This window comes from Hippocampus zosterae, chromosome 18, assembly GCF_025434085.1.
Source record: "Hippocampus zosterae strain Florida chromosome 18, ASM2543408v3, whole genome shotgun sequence".
NCBI lineage: Eukaryota > Metazoa > Chordata > Actinopteri > Syngnathiformes > Syngnathidae > Hippocampus > Hippocampus zosterae.
The window spans coordinates 13,070,249-13,094,909 of NC_067468.1; the positions used below are offsets into that span (position 1 = coordinate 13,070,249).

A 24,661-nucleotide genomic window follows, 5' to 3' on the forward strand; every position below is an offset into this window, starting at 1 on the left:
TTTTTTTTTTAATTGTTTTGCTTTCTATTACCTCAGTGTTGGCATGGCGCTTCCCTCCGTCGAAGCCTGTCATCAAGTGGGAAAGTACCGCACTAAAATAGTGCTTCTCGCTGGAAAATGATATTGGGCGGGAAAGTTTGAGCCGGACGGGACTGAAGTGACAGTGGGAGGCAAATCCAAGCAAGTGTCATCTTTTACGTACAGCATCGACATCAGCCTGTAGAACGGAGGCGTGCAGAAGTAGAGTCATACCCAGAGCCAACTCCTCGATTGTATCTGCCCACCAAAGTCTTAAGTCTTAAATATAAGGCCGAGTACAGAGAACTCCTGCAAATTCGCAGAGCGGCACTCTCAAATGAACCTACCGGTATTCACGGTTGGTTTGAGGCAATGTATCTTCCGTTATATGCCGAAAAACTCACCTATTTGCTGTTTTTTTTGTTTTGTAATACTCAGGCCAAAGCAAGTATTTGTGGGGGTTCACTGTACTGAGAACGACATATGTCAAAAGAGATGAAATATACATTGTCCAATTTTAACCAAATAGCTTGGTTTCTTTCCTCGCAACTCGGAACTACTTCTGACACGTCTTCCCTCACCAGTAAGACATTTTTTTTCCGCGGTGCATAAAGCCTGGTTGGCCAGTCACTCCTGTGACAGCGAAGACCTTTCACAATTTGTTAGTGGTGTATTCATCTGCAACCGGGCGCGTAGTCGATCAACTTGTTAGTCTCTCAACACGATGGAGATCTTAAGAACATCCAATGCTGTAATTTGGGCTGTGTGCTTTCCTTCATGATTTCCTTCAGTGAATCGAGTCTATTTGGTGCATATAGCAGTACATGGATATTCACCGAACTTTATACAATCGACAATACAGCATAGGCACAGAAAATGGTGGAATTAATATGACTTTACACGCAGCCCCAATTACACCAGGAGCATAATTAACCACACTGGGGCGTTTTATTGTGATCATGTTCGGATGGGGTGCGGCACGCAATAACACAATCCACGCAATAATAAGATCCTCTGACGACGTTTCCAGAAATACAGAATGGAAACCGAGGGGAGCGCGATCCAAGTGATGACAAGCAAATAAGCAAAAGAGCGCCACGGTGGATGACGCCCAACGCGACCCCGAACCGCGTTGCAGATGGATAAACACCCTTTGATCGAAAAAGAGAGGAAGAAATTCACAAACGTGGTCCGGTTATTAGTGCGCATGTACAGCAGTAGTTAGTCAAAATCCTCCCGCCAAAGTGAATGCATTTGTCTCTGACTGCACAAAATTGTATTAATCAATGCACTTCATTCATGACTGATGTTTGGTGATTCTAATGAAAGAAGATTTTGAGTGATGGCAAGGGTGGATGAATGGAAACAAAGTCCCCCTCAAGCCCCCTACCCCGCCCCGTTTTTGTTACAAGAGCTAAAGTTACATATCTATACAGTACAGCTGTCACAAACTCAGTAATAATGAATCTCGTCTTGCTGTGTTTCACTTCCATGTCCTCCTTCTTCCTTCGTGTGCTCCTCACGCTCAGCTAGACGACAGGTGATGCAGAAGTAACTTGCTGAATACCGTATCTACCTTATAGAAAAGTACTATTTTTGTATATTTTGATGAGGACAAGCACAGCTACTACAGTGTAATAATGAACAGCAACAGGGATCTGGGCACAAACAGATTCAGCATACCAAGCATGTGGTGTTAGACTCATCAGAATGGAGTACATACATATTTATTGAGTATGAAATATGAAATCTGCGAGGTTCTTCACAGAATGTACTTATGGACCTGTTTTTGTTTTTCCAATGACATCGTCATTCAAATTACATTTATTTTTACAGGAAATGGTTTTGCTGAGGTGTACTCAAGAGCAGAAATGATAAACGTGGCTGATAACCAATTTTGGTTTGCGTTTGATTTCAATTCACACAACGCAACGCATTATTATCACATCTGCTAACGCCATGACAGCTGTCGGGAGAGGAAATATATGACTTATAAGAATGTATATTACAGAAATAGGTGTATTTTTGTATGCACCCATTCAATAGAGTCAATAATAGTGTAGTGGCTCGTATAATAGCGCCCGTTTCCAATTTCTTCTTTAATATATAATACATTTTTTTCGACCCTTAGACTAAATATGTATCCTGATTTGACTTATTTGTAGTATTACATTAAAACGAAATATATGGTCATCCTGCGAGTCAAAACGCAGGCCTGAAACCGTACACCATCTGGAAATCTCGCGAGATTCTGCGCCAGGAAGTGTGCACCGACACCGGCGTGGTAGCAAAGCACTAGTCGCAGACCTTTTTAAAGTGTAGCCACGTTTGTTCTGTCATTTCTCCAACGTTTATCGTGAAGACGGGACTGTGACACAAACTTCGGTCATCATGAGCATACTCGCCAAAATAGCAGAGATTGAAAATGAGGTAATTGTGGAAGGAAACGTGGCACTCGCGGAATCAACAGTCCCGTTGTAGCTAACGGCTAGCTTGGAATGCTAGCAGAATTTAGCCGCGTTTACACAGATGTTCCGTATGTTTCATGACGTCGCTCTTTAACGACTGCCTTTTGTCTTTTCTCTCTGCCTGTTAACGTTTATCGTTAAGTTTTTGCGTTATCGTTCATTTTAATGTATTCTACCTGTCAATTGTTTGCTCGATGCTGCACCGCTAGCGGGATCTGCTACTTTGGTTGAATACTCCAAATAACAACAAATAGAGCTTTTAACAAACATACCTTCTACTCAACTCAAGTTACTCGTACATCTACGGCGGTTACGAACCGAGCCATACTGCGGATAGCAAAAATCTTACCAGTAATTGCCCCCCCCCCCCCAAAAAAAAGTTTCAACATTTCCTGTCAATGCCACGAGATGGTGGCAAAGCAATTCTGTTCCGATTTGACGGGGTACGGGCTATCTAGATGAAGCTCCTGCCTTCACTTCATCGTAGTTTACTGACACCAAGGTGCCCCCCAAATAATTATATACAACGCAGTAGTAAAATCATGAAATCAGTATTATATGACATTAAATTAATGACATTAAATAAGAATACAATAAAAAAATAACACCATGTAAAATAATGTGTGATTCTAACATATTGTTTGTTCAAAGATGACAATTTAAGATGAGCAATTTCAGTCTTTTCTGGAAATTTATATTCATGCTAATCTTATGCTTGTACCACTGTTGTCAGGCATTAGAGACCTCACGGGGGCTGGCGCTTCTATTCTTGCTATGCTTTGTTGTAGATGGCCAGGACGCAGCGGAACAAGGCCACCGCTCACCACTTGGGCCTGCTCAAAGCACGTCTGGCCAAACTAAGGCGGGAGCTCATCACGCCAAAGGGAGGCAGCGGTGGCGGCACCGGAGAAGGTAACAAGTATGGAATTGATATGGCGTTTAATCACATATGACTGAAGTAGGGACAGGATTAAAACAAAAACATTAAATGGATCCAATTCAACATAGTTGACAACATTTAGAATATCCACATGGTCACTTTCCGATGTTATGTCTCTATTTTCAGGTTTTGACGTCGCCAAAACTGGCGACGCCCGCGTTGGCTTTGTGGGTTTTCCCTCAGTGGGGAAGTCGACATTACTGAGCAACCTGGCGGGGGTCTACTCTGAGGTCGCCGCCTACGAGTTCACCACCCTCACGACGGTACCGGGAGTCATTCGCTACAAAGGGGCCAAAATCCAGGTACATGAAAAGACAAATAAAACTGATGAGCAGCTATGGACAGTTTTCAATAGGTGATTTTATTTTGAGTTTGTCTCTCTGTTACCTGAAAGCTTTTGGATCTCCCTGGAATCATCGAAGGGGCCAAAGATGGCAAAGGCAGAGGCAGACAAGTTATTGCAGGTAACACCAAAACACCAACTTGTTCGCACAGTGTGTCAGATAAATGGTGAGACATTATGGCAGTGTATTTTTTATTAAGATGAATTGTTTTCGTTTTTAGTTTGCTCGCATGTATAGCCGCCCTGGTGGTTTGAGTTAACTATAGTTCGCTTGCAGCTCCTAGATGAGTTCAGATGCCGTTCTAGTAGTCTACTCACGTGACAACCCATAAGACCACACGAGACAAGATGGCCATTCGTTGCAACTGCTGCAGTCTGCCATCTTTTTTTTTCCGGTTGATAGTTCAAACTTGCTTTCCTGCATCACTGTTTCCCCCCACTCTCTGCACCAGTGGCTCGAACTTGCAACCTCATCCTGATCGTGCTCGACGTGCTGAAGCCTCTCTTGCACAAGAGACTAATAGAACACGAGCTGGAGGGCTTTGGCATCCGACTGAACAAGCAGCCGCCCAACATCGGCTTCAAGAAGAAGGACAAAGGCGGCATCAACTTTACCGCCACTGTAAGTGTCCACTTCGGTGTATTTATCAGTCTCGCTCTCGAGTGGACATTTAAATTGATCTTGCATGTCGACAGCTTCTTAGAACAATGCCCTAAATCATTCTTCTCTGTTCATATCTACATGAACTGAAATCATTAACATAATCTAGTTAGAATTTCGTTCAGGTTTTTGTGATTTTTGAGAGAAAAAAAAGGTATTCTGGGCCACAATTTTCAGACGGTGATGATGAATAGCATTTTCTTCAATGCAGCACGGTACAGTGTGTGTGTGTGTGTGTGTGTGTGCGCGCTCTGCTCTCCAGTGTGCGCAAAGCGAGCTCGACGGCGACACGGTGAAGACCATCCTGTCCGAGTACAAGATCCACAATGCCGACATCACCCTCCGCAGCGATGCCACGGCGGATGACCTCATCGACGTGGTGGAGGGAAATCGGTGAGACGGGGACGGCTCGCCGCCGCCGGCTTTCTTTTGCCGTTCTCTTGTGGGGCGTGGCCACTCGGCAGACGTCTCGCTTCATTGACGCTGGCCGTGCGCGTTGGACGTTGTCCTAAAGGGATTCAGGTCTAATCTTTTACAAGAGGGTGGAGAACACGCGGTCCACCATAGGCCACACTGCAATTATATGTATAGTTATCATGTGTGGGTTAAGGGTTTTATTAATTTTTTTTACAAATTGTGAACATCTTTGTGGTTGAAATGTTTTTTTTAGATCCAATCACAAGACCAAAAGGCCAGACAAAAATGTGTGTTTAGTCGTTTTGGACACAATTCTGATCAGTCATCAGTATGCTGGGCCCAGAGTGACGGTTGTCTGCGTTCCCAACAGCGTCTACATCCCTTGCATTTACGTGCTGAACAAAATTGACCAGATCTCCATCGAGGAGCTCGACGTCATCTACAAGGTGCCGCACTGCGTGCCCATCTCGGCCCACCACCGCTGGAATTTCGACGACCTGCTGGAGAAAATGTGGGACTACCTCAAGCTCGTGCGGATGTAAGTCTGCGCCGGAAGACTGCGGATGGTGTATAGATGTAATTTTTTTTTCATATCGTTTCATCTTTGCCTGACCTGAGATGTGATGATGTGTTGACTTGGCGCAGCTACACCAAACCCAAAGGCCAGCTCCCCGATTACACGTCTCCCGTCGTCCTGCCCGACCAACACACTGCTGTGGAGGACTTCTGCTTGAAGATTCACAAGAACCTCATCAAGGAATTAAAATAGTGAGTTTTGGAGCACTCCATTGTCTTTTATTCAGTGGTATTTGAGGTTTTGGTGAAATTAGGATTTTCGTGCATCGTTGGCAAGATTGAGTCTAATTGTCTCTTTTCATCCTATTCATACAAAAAAAAAGGATTCAAAGCTCTATGTGAAATATAGGCATGATCTAGTCCCGAAGTAACCACTAACCAGGAATCACCGTCCTCTAAAAGAGTCCATTTAACCAGTTAGAGCCGCCGGCCACTTTACGCGCAGAGACATATTAACTGCGAGCGTTTTGGATCGGGGGGTCCGTCTCCAAATGGGAGCGCCCGGGTCATCATCCATCAGTCAATACATGAGTGCTGCCGAGCATTAGCGATCCTCCGGGGAGGCGGCGGAGGCCAAGCGGTGTCACAGCACATTAGGAGAGAGTCTTTTGTGCCACCGAGGGGCTGTCGTTTGCTGTCGTTTACTTCTTGCCATCCCTCCCACGTGATTCATTTGTTGCGATCAACTTCTTTCCAGCGCGCTCGTGTGGGGATCGTCTGTCAAACACAACCCTCAAAAGGTGGGCAAGGACCACGTGATGGAAGACGAGGATGTTATCCAGTTGGTGAAGAAGTAATACAGGGAAGACGAGAATATATATATATATATATATATTCGATGAAAAAAAAATCTGTGTGGCATCAAGTGCATGGCTCCAGTATCACAAAGGCAGACACGATCCAGCTTCTGTGTCGTATGCGTGTCACTATTGTCTTATTTTAAAATGGATGACATGGATGTACATGTCACATGGAAACACTTCAACACCATGATTAGTTCATATTGAATATTGGTTCATGCTTGCATTGAAATGGAAACAAAATATCAAACAATTAAAAAAAAAAAGTCACAACTTCGAAAGAAATTGACTCTTATTTCTTCAACCACATCTACCTAGCACGCCTATTTTTCAAACCCTACCTACCTACCCAGCTACCCACCCAGAGATAAAGTCTATACACGTCTTTCCAATTTCCAGAATTTTAGAATGAAATATTTTAACATTTATTGTGACCAATATCCTGTCCAATGTAATTGTAACAAAAATTGAGACGGTAAGTAAATATAACTTCGAATCGTGTGCACCTCATAACTGCGGATGTGCCTGTGGTCAGAATGAATCAATTAACGTTAAACTCAGGTTAAATAGAAGTCCGTACACAACATCCGCCCAAAAGTGCCTTGTTTTAACCCCAAATAAAGTTCAGGTGTTCTAGTAGGCTTTCTGACATGTTTTGCTAAGATTTTTTGGCTAACAGTGACTGTTCTTAATTCCTGCCCCTTAAGTTCCAGCTGAAGAAAAGCAGCCCAAAAGTATGAGGCTTCACTGTAGGTGTTCTTTTGGAATTATGGCCCCAATTTTATATTTTTTATTTTTATGTGATAGGGCTAGCATCTTGCCACTTTAAAGCAGAGACACAAGAAGTAAATAGGAGATTGCTGTCAGTAAACATCCAGTACTTGCCAGAAACTCCTGCAATGCCTTACTGTCAGCTTGTTGCCCCCCACCCCCTTCCTCCGACCATTTTTTTTGTCTTTTGGGCAAGAGGGGGGGGGGGGAAGACATCATCCATCTCTTTCATGTCTTGGAAATACCTTCATACCCTTTCCCCAACTTAAAAATATATCCGTCTGATGTCGTGGAATCTTTCCGCAAACCATGACTTGGGCACTAAGATGCGACTGCAAGAACGTCAGGAAAGGCTTACTAGAAGAACATCTGAAGTTTATTCGTTAAAGTGGCATCTGTCTTGCTACTCTTTAATTCAGCTCTCCTTTTGGAAATGGGAAAAATGTTGCATCAGCGAACCCAACGCGCTATCGCAGTAGATTATATATGAGCGTTTGCTTGTAATGCAAAGGCCTCGCCGCATCATCACAACCACTCGAGTTTGGCTCAGGGAAGACGGGTGGGTGGGGGTGCGGGTAGGATTCTCATTTTAAAGGCCTGTCCAGCTCGGTGATTTACGGGACATTGATGATGAAGGCACTTATTCAGCCCGGTGCCCCCCCCCCTCCTCCATCGCTACAACCCCCCTTTTCTCTCCCTCGCCGGTCTGGACAGCCACTCAGGTTAATCAGTTCATTCACTCCCGACGCAGTTTGGGGACATCATGCAGCAGATGTTCACAACTAACAAGACGCCATTGGGCGCACGCACATGCGTGGAAAAGCGTTTCATCAAGAGTCGGGGCGTGCTTTGCATCGTTGGCGATGTGGTGCAAGAAGAGGAGTGGCCATTTCTTGCTTCACAATGGACTGTGCCAGCGTATCGAAGGCTAATATCCTACAGTGTTAGGAAACACGGAAACATTGAAAAAGTTTCCCCAAATAGAAGCCATTTTAGGCAGCAACTATTTTGAAAAAACAAATCGTATCGAGCCTATCCCAGCCCCCCCCCCACCACCACCCCGCCCCTTGTACAAAAAGTACACCCTGAACTGCTTACCAGCCATTCACAGGGCACACATCGACAAACAACCATTCACACTCTTGTGAATGCATGGCTGGAGGCCAGATTTGAACCCACGACTCCTCAAGCGTGAGCCGAACATGCTCACCAGTTGCTCCACCGTGCTGCGGCTTTTCGAAATGTGCTTACAGATGTTACAGATGTTTTTTTTAGCAAGTATGAATCCAAGCATTTGAAGGACTTTCCAGTCGGCCGTCCGCCATCCTCGCCGATCAGCCGCGGCCTCCAATACACCCCCCCCTCCACCCCGCCTCACCCCCACCCCGCCTCGCCCGCCGTTTCTCTCCCCCATCCCCTGTAAATTATAGCAGCACTTTAGCTAATGAAAGAGTTGAAGACCAGCCACTAATAAAAGCCATTTAGTGAATAAAGCACTCCTACCACCCCCACCCCCCCACCACCCTCACTAACAAAATTAAAGAAACTAACCATTTAGGGAGGGCTGGCGCGGAGGGAGGCCTTCTGTATTAATATTTATAAAATGCGGAATTGGAACCCTCCTCCTCAAAAAAAAAAAAAAACACCCCCCCCCCCCCCACCCCAATCATCATCATCATCTCATGTCCAATGGTAGGGTGTAGCAGCACCCCTTGGCAGCGCACCTATCCCGAGAGGAGAACATCGCTGACCCCTCCTTTAGCTTGGAAGGAGGGGCGCAAAAGCGATGGTGACTTGAAGGGTGCCGAGGACGCAGTCGGGACAGTCTGGCTCCAGTCAAGCAACCTGGAAACATCTTCTCAACAATTGCCAGCAGCACGGCGGCGGCGGTGGTCACCTTCACGAGCGTCCTTCCAATGGAAAAAGGTGGGTCTTCCCCCCCGCCACCCCTTCCCACACGATGGGTGTAAAAAGTCATTCTTTTGTTTTGTAATGAATCCCTCATTTTTTACAGGATCTGGAAAGCCACTTGGTAAGGATTCATAGTTCAGTCTCACAATCATCCATGAAAACATCATCCATCCATCCATCCCTCCGTATCATCACCAAAGTCCTTCCATTTTTATCATTGGGTCACCACCATCGCAAGGTTTCGGATCGTTTCGCCAAAAAGGTCCCTGCAGGAGAAGAGAAACGCTCAACGGAAGGTAACAAGATTGTCGTTTAACAAAGTTAGTAAGGAAAATGTCTGACGCCGACATCTTCGCGACCTCGCTTGTCTAACGTGGAAGTCAATTGACGGGCTTGGGAATCAATTTAAGGGGCGGAAAAAAATATCCGATTTTTCCACGATTTTTTTTTTTTTTTGGCAAAGTCGCCATGACCGCCAAGAGGCGACGGATGGGGCGTGGGTGGGGTTTGACGCAGTTTGTCCGCAAGAAGGGTGGAGCCCCGCTTTTTTTTTTTTTTTTTAACCGCAGTGAGCTGCAACCGAAGTCCAAGATTTTTCTCTTTTTAAAAAATATTCTGCAGCCCAAAATGATTCAGTACCTAGCAACATTTATGTTTTTTTTTTTTGCCATCCTCACAAGAAGTTGTCAGTCAAAATGACTCGTTTTTAAAAAAGTCTCTTTTTTTAACCATTGGTGATGCATACAGGGGGGTCGGCGGGGTGGGGCACAGTGACCATTGTGGTGGCTAAGTTGACTTGATGAAATATTTTGTATTGGAAAAAAAATAGCTATGATTGTTATTTTCTCAGTTTCATTATATTTAGATTTGTTTTTAAATCATTTGAAGTTTATTGCAATTTTTGTGCCCAACAGATACACCTTGGTCACTTTTTGACCCCTCAACATGTTTTTGGTGCATTAATGAGAAATAGAATGAATGAAATTCTCAGTTTGATTGTAGATCATTAAAATCAAGTATACAATTGGAATATTAATATTAATAATAACAAAAAAAGCAAAAACCATGTTTTAGTAATGATTGTCTTTATTCACTTTCTTGTGTGTGACTCAAAATGGAGCCAAGGTAACCTTTCGGAACTTACATTAAAACATCAATATATCTGTAACTACTAAGTGGTTTTTTTTCTTCAATTCCATTGGTTTATTTTTCGGACAGAGTTTGTCTTCTCCATTCACACTTGAACGTCACACTTTGACTTTTCTTTTATCTTCAAACCTAACTCAGGCCGTTGCCAATATTTACTCTTGTTTCTCTCTCTCTGAGCTCCTGTTGAGATGATGGGCTGTTTTTCTTCCTCCCTTTGAATCATTTTGCCTGCCCGGGGCACCATTGTGCTTGATCTAACCATGCAGTGGGTCTCTGTCCATGGTTGTGCCAAGCACTTTGGAGCCTTGCGAGCACTTGCCGCATCCAAAAAGAACCTCTTAATGTTCTTCTTGACACCACCGTAGGACTTTTTTTTTTTTCGAATTCCAAGACTGTTTCATTTGCCTGTAATAAATATCATCCAAACATCCCGTGTCTTTAAATGATGACTATGGGGCCCAGAGACAACACGGCAGATTTGTCAAGTGTCTCAATTAGACTAAGTGCCTCGACCATACGGATAATAAGAGAAACCGGGAGGGGTCGTTTTATGAACGCTGTTAGCAGAGATATCAATCAAAGCCACCAGACGTTGCGTAATGAGACGTACAAGGCAACGTGTGCGCTTATGGAGATGATCCGATGTTATTACTGTACTTCACTTGTTAGATGATGCACAATTTGTTGGATGTGTATGAAGCTTCACTTGGAGCTTCATGAATGCTAAAGTAATCTGCTTTTATTTAAGATGCCGGTGTCTATTTTCATGACTTCTTTTTCGCAGCACTATTTTGACCTCGTAAAATGGAGAAGCCCGAGTATGAAGGGAGTTCACATGGAATGGACAGTGTTTTGTTTTGTTTTTGTCCTTGGTGCATTCTAATGGACAGAATACAATATGAATTACCACATTAAACCAGAGCATTATTATAAACACTCTAGCAATCTATACATAATCTATCGATATGAATATTAGTATATTAAAATATTGGATATTCGGTATTACATTGATAGGCTGATGAATAAAAAATAACAATCATAATAATAATAATAATTAAATGATGTGAAGGAAAATTGTAAATAGTACTGCGATTTATCCATTTTGTGTTCATATTGCATTTAATTGAAAGATGTTTGTTGTTTTTTTCTCTTTCTTCTTTCTACATACATTCTTGCTGCTGGAGGCTGTAAATTTCCCCAGTGTGGGACGAATAAAGGATATCTTATACTGACGGAGATGTAAAAATATTTATGACTATGGCAATGCACAACCCGCAGGCAAATGAGAGTCAAAATATTACAAAGAGGTGTTATTTTGACGCAGTGCAGTCGGCTGCAAAATTACACTCGGATGGTGTCAATCAAACTTCAGCCTTACTATCTTTCATAGGGTAAAAGTACATTTTTAACATTGCCACAGAAACTTGGAAAATCGCACTAGTGCTTTCATGTCTCTCTTCTGTCACAATGGAAGACTATTACCATTATTCAAGCGCACAATGCTTGAAGTCAGTGCGTGCTCTGCCTGTCTTGACCTTTATTCCAGACTCCAGACAGGGAATACAAGCTTTGCGCACATTATCCCATTAAGATGCACTAGGGCAGCTGTTTTGAATAAACTAAAGGCTAATCACTCCTGGTCATGAACAAGGTGCATACTTACATATATCTCTCTCTCTCTATCGCGATAGATTCGATTGATGTATGTATAGAGCTATCTAGTTTATCCATCCATCCATCTATCTATCGATAACGGAATGATACAGGAAGTTTATTAAATTATGACGGAAGTGACGCAACAGCACACAGTATGGGGCCAGTTTCACGCCGGAGGTCAGACAGAGCTACCAACAAGTCACATTGCGAAGTCGCATCTCGTTGAGGGTCCGTGTTCATGTATATTTTAGAAATAATTTTATTTTTACTTTGTTTTTATATTTCTAGTCTGTGGTGTGCTTGATTAGTTTCGTGATTTATTGTGAGTCCACATTGCCTTGTGTATTGTTATTTGATTGAAGTTTTGTCGAGTTTAAGTGTTTACACGTTGAGTTAACTGACTTCACCATTGCTACTGCCATACTATGTTGCAGGTAATGTGTATATAGTAAGTAGTTTTTTGCCGAAAAAAACGACCATGTACTGTAAGGTGTTTTTGGACGAAATTTTTTGCTGAAAAAAAATGACCATGTATTGTAAGGCGTTTTTAGTCATTTTTAGCCGAAAAAAACCAACGATGTACAGTAAGGCGTTTTTAGCCGAAAAAAACAACCATGTAAATGACCATATACAGTAAGTAGTTTTTGACCGAAAAAAACGACATTTATAGTAAGGCGTTTTTGGATGAAATTTTTTGCCGAAAAAAACGACCATGTAGTAAGGCATTTTTGACTGAAAAAAACGACTGTGTATAGTAAGGCGTTTTTGGCACGAAAAAAAACGACATAGTATATAGTAAGGCGTTTTTGGCCCGAAAAAAACGACCATGTATAGTAAGGTGTTTTGGACAAAATTTTTAGCCGACAAAAACGACCATGTATAGTAGGGCGTTTTTAGCCGAAAAAAACGGCCATGTATAGTAAGGCATTTTTAACCGAAAAAAACCCGACCATGTATAGTAAGGCGTTTTTAGCTGAAAAAAACGACCATGTAACGTAATGAAAGAAACAACCATGATTAATAAAGCTCTCTCTCTCTCTCTCTCTCTCTCTCTCTCTCTCTCTCTTGCTTTCTCTCTCTCTCTCTCTCTCTCTCTCTCTCTCTCTCTCTCTCTCTCTCTCTCTCTCTCTCTCTCTCTCTCTCTCTCTCTCTCTCTCTCTCTCAGCATCTATCTCAGCATCTATCTCAGCATGTATTGTATTATTAAAAACACAACTCCACTGTTCTATGTGGTGCTTTGGCTCAGTGGTAGAGTGATGGAGTGCCACACCAGAGGTTGAGTGTTCAATACCGGGTTGTTGCAACAATGTCTACTCTTTAACCACTACATACAACGTATTTGAGGGAAAACACAAAACAACCCAAAGGTTCATTGTGGTGAGTGTACCTCAGTGGTAGAAAGCTGCAGTCCCTAATCCAGCGGTCGGGTGTTCGATTCCCAGTATTTGCAACAAGGTCACATCTTTCTTTAACCACCATTTGCAGCTTTATTGAAGAAAACACAAAACAAGCTTGAAGTTGTGTGGTGGTGTGGCCCTCGGGTAGAGAAACCATGTTCCAAACTAGCGTATGGGTGTTCAATCCCCCAGAGGTTGCAACCATATCCATTCTTTCCTTGATAAGTAAGGCTTATTCAAGTCATTTTTTGTATCGCAAGGCGTTTTTAGCCCCCCCCCCCCCCCAAAAAAAACGACAAAGTATAGTAAGGCGTTTTTAGCTGAAAAAAAACCACCATGTATAGTAAGGCGTTTTTAGCCAAAAAAACGACCATGTATAGTAAGGCGTTTTTGGACGAAATTTTTAGCCGACAAAAACGACCATGTATGGCAAGGCGTTTTTAGCCGACAAAAACGGCCATGTATAGTAAGGCGTTTTTAGCCGACAAAAACGACCATGTATAGTAAGGAGTTTTTAGCGGAAAAAAAAGGACCATGTATAGTAAGGCGTTTTTAGCCGAAAAAAAGGACCATGTATAGTAAGGCGTTTTTAGCCGAAAAAAAGGACCATGTATAGTAAGGCATTTTTAGCCGAAAAAAAACGACCATGTATAGTAAGGCGTTTTTAGCCGACAAAAACGACCATGTATAGTAAGGCGTTTTTAGCCGACAAAAACGACCATGTATAGTAAGGAGTTTTTAGCGGAAAAAAAAGGACCATGTATAGTAAGGCGTTTTTAGCCGAAAAAAAGGACCATGTATAGTAAGGCGTTTTTAGCCGAAAAAAACGGCCATGTATAGTAAGGCGTTTTTAGCCGACAAAAACGACCATGTATAGTAAGGCGTTTTTGGACGAAATTTTTAGCCGACAAAAACGACCATGTATAGTAAGGCGTTTTTAGCCGACAAAAACGACCATGTATAGTAAGGCGTTTTTAGCCGACAAAAACGACCATGTATAGTAAGGCGTTTTTAGCCGAAAAAAACGACCATGTATAGTAAGGCGTTTTTAGCCGACAAAAACGACCATGTATAGTAAGGCGTTTTTAGCCGACAAAAACGACCATGTATAGTAAGGCGTTTTTTGCGGAAAAAAAAGGACCATGTATAGTAAGGCGTTTTTAGCCGAAAAAAACGACCATGTATAGTAAGGCGTTTTTAGCCGAAAAAACGACCATGCATAGTAAGCCGTTTTTGGACGAAATTTTTAGCCGAAATAAACGACCATGTATAGTAAGGCGTTTTTAGCCGAAAAAACGACCATGCATAGTAAGCCGTTTTTGGACGAAATTTTTAGCCGAAATAAACGACCATGTATAGTAAGGCGTTTTTAGCCGACAAAAACGGCCATGTATAGTAAGGCGTTTTTAGCCGAAAAAAACGACCATGTATAGTAAGCCGTTTTTAGCCGAAAAAAACGACCATGTATAGTAAGGCGTTTTTAGCCGAAAAAAACGACCATGTATAGTAAGCCGTTTTTAGCCGAAAAAAAACGACCATATATAGTAAGGCGTTTTTAGCCGACAAAAACGACCATGTATAGTAAGGCGTTTTTAGCCGAAAAAAACAACCATGTATAGTAAGGCGTTTTTAGCGGAAAAAAAGGACCATGTATAGTAAGGCGTTTTTAGTCGAAAAAAACGACCATGTACAGTATAGTAAGGCGTTTTTAGCGGAAAAAAAAGGACCATGTATAGTAAGCCGTTTTTAGCCGAAAAAAACGACCATGTATAGTAAGGCGTTTTTAGCCGAAAAAACGACCATGTATAGTAAGGCGTTTTTATCGGAAAAAAGGACCATGTATAGTAAGGTGTTTTTAGTCGAAAAAAAACGACCATGTATAGTAAGGCGTTTTTAGCGGAAAAAAAAGGACCATGTATAGTAAGCCGTTTTTAGCCGAAAAAAACGACCATGTATAGTAAGGTGTTTTTAGCCGAAAAAAACGACCATGCATAGTAAGCCGTTTTTAGCGGGAAAAAAAGGACCATGTGTAGTAAGGCGTTTTTAGCGGAAAAAAACCGCCATGTATAGTAAGGCGTTTTTTAGCCGAAAAAACGGCCATGTATAGTAAGGCGTTTTGAGCCGAAAATAACCGCCATGTAAAGTAAGGCGTTTTTAGCGGAAAAAAACAACCATGCATAGTAAGGCGTTTTTAGCCAAAAAAAACGACCATGTATAGTAAGACGTTTTTAGCCGAAAAAAACGACCATGTATAGTAAGGCGTTTTGAGCCGAAAAAAACCGCCACGTATAGTAAGCCGTTTTTAGCCGAAAAAAACGACCTATACATGGCTAAAAACGCCTTACTATACATGGTCCTTTTTTTCCGCTAAAAACGCCTTACTATACATGGCCGTTTTTGTCGGCTAAAAACGCCTTACTATACATGGTCGTTTTTGTCGGCTAAAAATTTCGTCCAAAACCGGCTTACTATGCATGGTCGTTTTTGTCGGCTAAAAACGCCTTACTATACATGGTCATTTTTTTTGGCTAAAAACGCCTTACTATACATGGTCCTTTTTTTTCCGCTAAAAACGCCTTACTATACATGGCCGTTTTTGTCGGCTAAAAACGCCTTACTATACATGGTCGTTTTTGTCGGCTAAAAATTTCGTCCAAAAACGGCTTACTATGCATGGTCGTTTTTTTCGGCTAAAAACGCCTTACTACACATGGTCCTTTTTTTCCCGCTAAAAACGGCTTACTATGCATGGTCGTTTTTTTCGGCTAAAAACGCCGTACTATACATGGTCGTTTTTGTCGGCTAAAAACGCCTTACTATACATGGTCATTTTTTTCGGCTAAAAACGCCTTACTATACATGGTCCTTTTTTTCCGCTAAAAACGCCTTACTATACATGGCCGTTTTTGTCGGCTAAAAACGCCTTACTATACATGGTAGTTTTTGTCGGCTAAAAATTTCGTCCAAAAACGGCTTACTATGCATGGTCGTTTTTTTCGGCTAAAAACGCCTACTATACATGGTCGTTTTTTTCGGCTAAAAACGCCTTACTATACATGGTCCTTTTTTTTCCGATAAAAACGCCTTACTATACATGGTCGTTTTTTCGGCTAAAAACGCCTTACTATACATGGTCGTTTTTTTCGGCTAAAAACGGCTTACTATACATGGTCGTTTTTTCGGCTAAAAACGCCTTACTATACATGGTCGTTTTTGTCGGCTAAAAATTTCGTCCAAAAACGGCTTACTATGCATGGTCGTTTTTTTCGGCTAAAAACGCCTTACTACACATGGTCCTTTTTTTCCCGCTAAAAACGGCTTACTATGCATGGTCGTTTTTTTCGGCTAAAAACGCCTTACTATACATGGTCATTTTTTTCGGCTAAAAACGCCTTACTAGACATGGTCCTTTTTTTCCCGCTAAAAACGCCTTACTATACATGGTCGTTTTTGTCGGCTAAAAATTTCGTCCAAAAACGGCTTACTATGCATGGTCGTTTTTTTCGGCTAAAAACGCCTTACTATACATGGTCGTTTTTTTCGGCTAAAAACGCCTTACTATACATGGTCCTTTTTTTCCCGCTAAAAACGCCTTACTATACATGGCCGTTTTTGTCGGCTAAAAACGCCTTACTATACATGGTCGTTTTTGTCGGCTAAAAATTTCGTCCAAAAACGGCTTACTATGCATGGTCGTTTTTTTCGGCTAAAAACGCCTTACTACACATGGTCCTTTTTTTCCCCGCTAAAAACGGCTTACTATGCATGGTAGTTTTTTTCGGCTAAAAACGCCGTACTATACATGGTCGTTTTTGTCGGCTAAAAACGCCTTACTATACATGGTCATTTTTGTCGGCTAAAAATTTCGTCCAAAAACGGCTTACTATGCATGGTCGTTTTTTTCGGCTAAAAACGCCTTACCATACATGGTCATTTTTTTCGGCTAAAAACGCCTTACTATACATGGTCCTTTTTTTCCCGCTAAAAACGCCTTACTATACATGGTCGTTTTTTTCGGCTAAAAACGCCTTACTATACATGGTCCTTTTTTTTCCGATAAAAACGCCTTACTATACATGGTCGTTTTTTCGGCTAAAAACGCCTTACTATACATGGTCGTTTTTTTCGGCTAAAAACGGCTTACTATACATGGTCGTTTTTTCGGCTAAAAACGCCTTACTATACATGGTCGTTTTTGTCGGCTAAAAATTTCGTCCAAAGACGGCTTACTATGCATGGTCGTTTTTTTCGGCTAAAAACGCCTTACTACACATGGTCCTTTTTTTCCCGCTAAAAACGGCTTACTATGCATGGTCGTTTTTTTCGGCTAAAAACGCCTTACTATACTGTACATGGTCATTTTTTTCGGCTAAAAACGCCTTACTAGACATGGTCCTTTTTTTCCCGCTAAAAACGCCTTACTATACATGGCCGTTTTTGTCGGCTAAAAACGCCTTACTATACATGGTCGTTTTTGTCGGCTAAAAATTTCGTCCAAAAACGGCTTACTATGCATGGTCGTTTTTTTCGGCTAAAAACGCCTTACTACACATGGTCCTTTTTTTCCCCGCTAAAAACGGCTTACTATGCATGGTAGTTTTTTTCGGCTAAAAACGCCGTACTATACATGGTCGTTTTTGTCGGCTAAAAACGCCTTACTATACATGGTCATTTTTTTCGGCTAAAAACGCCTTACTATACATGGTCCTTTTTTTTCCGCTAAAAACGCCTTACTATACATGGCCGTTTTTGTCGGCTAAAAACGCCTTACTATACATGGTCGTTTTTGTCGGCTAAAAATTTCGTCCAAAAACGGCTTACTATGCATGGTCGTTTTTTTCGGCTAAAAACGCCTTACTATACATGGTCGTTTTTTTCGGCTAAAAACGCCTTACTATACATGGTCGTTTTTTTCGGCTAAAAACGCCTTACTATACATGGTCCTTTTGTTTCCGATAAAAACGCCTTACTATACATGGTCGTTTTTTCGGCTAAAAACGCCTTACTATACATGGTCGTTTTTTTCGGCTAAAAACGGCTTACTATACATGGTCGTTTTTTCGGCTAAAAACGCCTTACTATACATGGTCGTTTTTGTCGGCTAAAAATTTCGTCCAAAAACGGCTTACTATGCATGGTCGTTTTTTTCGGCTAAAAACGCCTTACTACACATGGTCCTTTTTTTCCCGCTAAAAACAGCTTACTATGCATGGTCGTTTTTTTCGGCTAAAAACGCCTTACCATACATGGTCATTTTTTTCGGCTAAAAACGCCTTACTATACATGGTCCTTTTTTTCCCGCTAAAAACGCCTTACTATACATGGCCGTTTTTGTCGGCTAAAAACGCCTTACTATACATGGTCGTTTTTGTCGGCTAAAAATTTCGTCCAAAAACGGCTTACTATGCATGGTCGTTTTTTTCGGCTAAAAACGCCTTACTATACATGGTCGTTTTTTTCGGCTAAAAACGCCTTAACTATACATGGTCGTTTTTTTCGGCTAAAAACGCCTTACTATACATGGCCGTTTTTTTCCGGCTAAAAACGGCTTACTATACATGGTCCTTTTTTTCGGCTAAAAACACCTTACTATACATGGTCGTTTTTTTCGGCTAAAAACGCCTTACTATACATGGTCGTTTTTTTCGCCTAAAAACGCCTTACTATACGTGGCCGTTTTTTTCGGCTAAAAACGGCTTACTATACATGGTCCTTTTTTTCGGCTAAAAACGCCTTACTATACATGGTCGTTTTTTTTGGCTAAAAACGCCTTACTATAAATGGCCGTTTATTTCGGCTAAAAACGGCTTCCTATACATGGTCGTTTTTTTCGGCAAAAAACGCCTTACTATACATGGTCCTTTTTTTTCAGCTAAAAACGCCTTACTATACATGGTCCTTTTTTTTCAGCTAAAAACGCCTTACTATACATGGTCGTTTTTGTCGGCTAAAAATTTCGTCCAAAAACGCTTTACTATAAATGGTCGTTTTTTTCGGCTAAAAACGCCTTACTATACATGGTCCTTTTTTTCGGCTAAAAACACCTTACTATACATGGTCCTTTTTTTTTCCAGCTAAAAACGCCTTCCTTATACATGGTCAATGTTTTCGGCGAAAAACGCCTCACTATACTTGGTCGGGGGTTTTTTTGGCTAAAAACGCCTTACTTTTCATCTTTGTTTTTTGGCTAAAAAATTCATCCAAAATGCCTTACTATACACAGTTGTTTTTTTGGCTCAAGATAGATGCATAGATGGATCGACGGGAGGACAGATAGACAGATAGATAGATATATTGATAAGTGATCGTTGGACTTTGCACACAAGTGTGGAAAATTCATCACCCAATTTCAAAACGCCACACTGAGGGCTTAGTAAACAACAGGAGGAATCTCTGCGCGCGATACCACACAAACACAGCAATGTTGATGCTACTTGAAGTTAAAAAAAGAAAAAAGCCTTTTCTGACCCATTGCCAGGCTGTAAACGTTTTATTAATTATTTCAAAGCGGCGAGTTATTTGTACATTCATCACAGGACAAACAGCAGAACAACGGAGTATCACATGAATTGCGCCTCTCATTTCGTTCCAGTCAGAGATGAAGTCATCATGTGGAAAAGCACAGTGTGAAATCTTAGTTCAACTAAAAAAAAATTAAGTTGAAATGGCCTAACCTTTTTGCCTTGAAGTTCACTTCCATCCCACCTTTCCTGCTTGTTAAGTGACACGTGAACGGATTACGGAAGTGCTGTTTTTCCCCCTCAAACAAGGACGATCAAGTGCACGTGTTCCATTGGACGTGAGGATTTCCACGGTTGTTTCAAAGACACTGCGCCCCTGCTGCGGAAGGACTGGTTTAGCACGTTTTTAAAGCCCTCTTTAGTGTGTGGACGTAGAAGCACGAAAAGCAACACTGACGGGGAGGGGGGGGGGGGGGTAGACCAGTGTTCTCCCATTGAGGCCTTCATGTATCAGTGCAGAAATCTCTACTCTATTGCGAAAAACGGCAAAAAGCATGTCCACTACCATGTCATTAAAGGCCCAGCAACAAATGTTGGGCCAGAGCGTCTCATGTCAGAAGGACCACATATCATACACTGGCCGATGTCCTCTTTTTGCCACTTCATCTACCCAAAAAAAAAACAAACCAACTTCACACACATGGCGCCCACAAAGCAGGCATTGGAGGGTTTCATCTGCAAAGTCATCCTCGTGCTCGTCCATGTCAAGCGAACATCTGGCCGGGACCGCCGGCGTGTTTCTTCTCTGCGCTGAGGCGCTCCTGGTTCTGCTGGCGCCCCACGTTGTCGTTGGACTTGATGACAGCGGCGTAGTCGTGGATGCCGACCTCCAAGTTCTTGGCTTTCAATGCGGCCGTGTGGAGCTTCTCCAGGAAGTCCGGCATGCCTGGCAGTTTGTGATAAGACACATTTGTCATTTTTTGGGGGGTTTTGTTTTCTGTGCTAAGCATCTTCGCGAAAAATAGCCACCAAAATAACTACAATTTCACCAAAAATGTTGACCACCATCGTGCCATACGCAATCATATATATATATATGCCAATAGTTAACTGTGGAAAGCTGAAAATATCATGACACAGACTCCTTAAGTAGAAGAAGCATTTTTTAAATGACACTTTTATACCATCAACACAACAGATGTGAGATAAAGATGCTCACCACTTGACACCATCCAGCTGACGCAGTAACGAGGGAAGGCGGTCTGAGGGTCGTCACTGTACGTGAGCAAGTAGTCAAATCCATTCTGTAGACATCGTCAATCGAGAAGTAGTTTAGACAGTTGACTTTGGATTCGGCCACGTGAAAATATCAACGTTTTTGTATAATGTCAAATATACAATCTATATACAAAAATATCAACGACGCAAAATGGCAGGTTTGACTCGAACCTCGTCGAAGGACTTGTGGGGACGGATGACCATCTTGGATTGATAGGAGTGAACTCTCACATAATCCTGACACTCAGGAACACCGGGGTGCTGCACGGCTCTAATGGGCGCAGTGACAAAACAATAAATCAATCAAATGGATAGCGCCTTTGAGTGCAAAAAATGCGGTAATCATAATAATGTCCATCCATCCATTTTCTGGAACCGCTTGATCCTCACTAGGGTCGCGGGGGGTGCTGGAGCCTATCCCAGCTGTCTTCGGGCAGTAGGCGGGGGACACCCTGAATCGGTTGCCAGCCAATCGCAGGGCACACAGAAACGAACAACCATCCACGCTCACACTCACACCCAGGGACAATTTCGAGTGTTCAATCAGCCTGCCACGCATGTTTTTGGAATGTGGGAGGAAACCGGAGCACCCGGAGAAAACCCACGCAAGCCCGGGGAGAACATGCAAACTCCACACAGGGAGGCCGGAGCTGGAATCGAACCCGGTACCTCCGCACTGTGAAGCCGACGTGCTAACCACTGGGCTACCGGGCCGCCTCATAATAATGTATCCTTTAGAAATGGTTTCTTACCTAGACACGAGGATCATCAAGTTGCTTTCCCAGTTGACCTCATAGCGTCGGACATACACGTAGTCCCTGGAATACATTGGATACTGGGGAGGAAGAGTTGGCCTCATTTTAAAAAGATATTTGTGGTTCATAATCCGTACCGTGATTTTCAAAATGTAAATGCTCTTTTTTTTTTAATGTACCGATACTAAAATAGTGTTTTCATAGTTATTGCACAAAAAACATTTTAACAAGTGAACACTGCATAAATGCGACACAAACCTTTCTCAAAGTTGAAATGCAAATGCACTTAAAAGTGAAACACAACTCAAGGGTATTTTTTCGGCAGGGGGGGGGCGAGTTACCGAGTGAGCAGATTATATTTAGAAAGTAAATAGAGAAGAAGGTGAAGGGGAACTAACAGGAAAGTGAGTAGCCCAGTGTACAACTTCCGAGCCGGTGTTGACGTCCCGGTCCACCACTTCCAGTTTGATGACCAGACTGTCCCACTTCTTCCTGTACTCTGTGTCCAACTTTGGCCAAAGACAAAGCAATGGTCAGTCAAGTGTGGATCTATTTATAGTACATAACATCGTGTGTTAGCATTGCCTTGGTGACAAACAGATTGTGCAAGAGGTGACTCCCAAAAACGACATGGCATACACAATATACGGTTTACGAAAACACAACAAACAGTCTTTCTGTCTTAAATACTGTCCAATAATAAAAGCATATATTATTAACCCTTTCAGGGATGACTATCGCGGACAGTTTAACATGTTATCAAGTTACAGGGTGCATGAAAGGGCTAAAAAAAAATTCAGATTAATGTCAATAAAAAACTGACTGATAAATTGAGTGTCCAAATACTGTTTTGTCCTCTTATCTGTGCTACTTTATTGTGAAAACGAGTATGTCTAACACGGACTCGGGTCAGGGCATTAGGTCATTTCAAACCCGCATGAGATAATACAAAAAGACTTTTGTACCTGCACATTGAAGAACTGCCTTGGTGTGACGTCAGTGTATGAGCCCAACACTGCAACAAAACACAAGAGAAACGAATGTTGACGGCGCAAACGGCACACACATGCATCGCGAGCCACTTTAGTTATCGCTGACCTCGGTACTCGTACAGGTGACTGTCGGGGATTGGTCGCTTCCACACGCGGAAGTCCTTCTTCTCCATTACGACTTCCCAGCCGGGCTCCGCTCGACTACTCGCCGCACCTGCGTGTGCGTTGAGACTCTTGACGGCCTCGAGGGCATGCAGCTCCAGCCCACATCTGCACAAATGTGATTAAAAGAGTTTCCTTTGGTTGGGGTGTCGGACTCATATAGTAAAAGCCTCCAAACCTGTGCATTTCCTCATCTTGAATCTTCTCATTGTCCCACATGAAGACTCCTGCAAGGGCCGCGATCAGCTTGCCCGGAGAGGGATGCTTGCTCTGGAATCTGCGCCACAAGCTGCCCACCAGGGTCCATCGGGTCCGCTCAGAGTATAAATTGGAGTACAGCTCGGCGATCCGACACGCACGCCGCAGTCTCTGGCCGGTGACGAAGCCGCAGTGGTCCGCGAATATAGACATCAAACCTTTGCCTCCGTTTCCCGATCTCGCGGCGGTCTCTCCGGCGAGGACGCCCACTCGGTGGAGCGTGGATAGGAGCAGGCCCACAGCTCTGCCCAGCCACTGTGCCGAGTCTCGGCCGTCGTCCTCCTGCACTACCCGCCGGAACGATCTGACCCCCGGAAGCCTGAGTGTTCTAACACTGACCTCGGTGGAGACACGGCGGGGCACAGAGTGAAACATGACTTGCTACGACCGTGGCGCGAGCTCCCAGCACAGGATAAATCCTCCAAAACTAGGCTAGCGCGGTTGCAAGTCAATGTTTCAATCTATAAGCACGAGGTGATTGTTAACAATAAAAGTATTGGGGCAGATTTAAGGTCGCAAATGTCCATTACATTATCGCTCGGCGAACACGCGACATTTAGCGTCAGCTAACGTTAGCACGACTTTTGCACACTTTATCGAGTTTAGGTTGGTCTGAATAGAACGTGCTACTACCTGCACTTGTACATATTATAAGAGCCTCGATTCCAAGGTTAAAATATTCTAAATGTGATCATATCCTAGAGACGCGTATTGTTGCACGTTTGGCATCCTTAGCAGCTCATTTGACCTCCTCTTCCCATCGTCCGGAGACACGCCTACCCGGAAGTTAAAAGACTTACAACCTTCTAACATGTGTGCAGATTGGACAGGACTAAACAATAAGGCGATTGTGATTGGTCAAATTTGGAGTTCGTCTGAGTACAAGCATGTGCGTTTGGTCAAATAACATTTCATTAATTGACTTACTTAACAAAATCCCATACGAATGCATTTAATTTTATGGGAAGGACTCCATGCTTTTTAGCGTTCATTAAAGATCAAACATAGTTCTTTTCATTTGGGCATTGTTAAGCAGTACATGACAGTCATAATAAAAAACAATTGTAATTAACTTTTTATTATATTTTGGGCAACAGGAGTTGTACAAAAATAACAAAAAAGACATCGTACTGGGAAGCACAGAATGGTTCAATCACAATCATAGACGTCTCGAATCAAATGAATGAACGCGATTTACAGTAGAACATGAATGAATTGATAGTCGGCGAAATCTGTCGGGAGGGAACAGATCATATTTAGCGGCAGGTGGCGTCATTTGTCCAAATAATTTATCTGACGGTCAAGCCGTGAATACGCATGGAGGTAAAATATATTCTACACCACGTCATTAATCGATTTAAATATGATTAAAATAAATAGTGAATGGTGTTTGTAATTTAACTTCAAATAGTTTTTTTCCAAAATGTTTTCATAGTTTTACATTTTTTTCTAGTATCCATTCCAATTGATGAGCGCATTTTTCGAAAAAGAAATGAGCTTGTAAAAAAATTACACCATTTTGAATAATTTGTAATGTATGAATACATTTTTGGGAAAATGGATCAATGGGCTACACTGAATGTGGTTGCCCATCACTCAACAACTCTTTCCAGAGTTTTTTTTTTCCTGAAGTGCAAAGTGTGAGTAC

General features: G+C 42.4%; 2 protein-coding genes and 1 long non-coding RNA gene across 6 annotated transcripts; 1 reads left to right on the forward strand and 2 right to left on the reverse strand.

Annotated features, from left to right (window-relative positions):
• Positions 1–2,262: 2,262 nt before the first annotated feature.
• Positions 2,263–6,496, forward strand: drg1 (developmentally regulated GTP binding protein 1). Its single transcript, XM_052051667.1, has 9 exons — positions 2,263–2,448; positions 3,275–3,398; positions 3,553–3,728; positions 3,821–3,890; positions 4,222–4,391; positions 4,693–4,823; positions 5,218–5,385; positions 5,493–5,615; positions 6,121–6,496. Exons 1-9 carry the CDS (start codon positions 2,410–2,412, stop codon positions 6,218–6,220), a joined length of 1,101 nt encoding a protein of 366 aa, XP_051907627.1. The 5' UTR covers positions 2,263–2,409; the 3' UTR covers positions 6,221–6,496.
• A 9,568-nt stretch (positions 6,497–16,064) lies between these two features.
• LOC127591541 (uncharacterized) lies at positions 16,065–19,169 on the reverse strand. Of its 3 annotated transcripts, XR_007959887.1 has the most exons (4): positions 18,693–19,169; positions 18,078–18,579; positions 17,252–17,286; positions 16,065–17,213 (listed from the first exon to the last, which is right to left on the reverse strand). It is a non-coding gene; the product is annotated as an uncharacterized LOC127591541 (long non-coding RNA). The 3 variants fall into 3 exon arrangements; XR_007959886.1 differs by lacking the exon at positions 18,693–19,169 and having other exon boundaries at positions 16,065–17,286; positions 18,078–18,112; positions 18,151–18,223; XR_007959888.1 differs by lacking the exon at positions 18,693–19,169 and having other exon boundaries at positions 16,065–17,286; positions 18,151–18,223.
• Positions 19,170–19,566: 397 nt separating this feature from the next.
• On the reverse strand, positions 19,567–23,817 carry stard7 (StAR-related lipid transfer (START) domain containing 7). Of its 2 annotated transcripts, XM_052051645.1 has the most exons (8): positions 22,934–23,817; positions 22,700–22,863; positions 22,567–22,616; positions 22,000–22,110; positions 21,599–21,681; positions 21,018–21,117; positions 20,788–20,872; positions 19,567–20,514 (listed from the first exon to the last, which is right to left on the reverse strand). In XM_052051645.1, exons 1-8 carry the CDS (start codon positions 23,386–23,388, stop codon positions 20,333–20,335), a joined length of 1,230 nt encoding a protein of 409 aa, XP_051907605.1. In that variant the 5' UTR covers positions 23,389–23,817; the 3' UTR covers positions 19,567–20,332. The 2 variants fall into 2 exon arrangements, with proteins under 2 accessions (XP_051907605.1, XP_051907606.1); XM_052051646.1 differs by lacking the exon at positions 22,000–22,110.
• Positions 23,818–24,661: the final 844 nt, after the last annotated feature.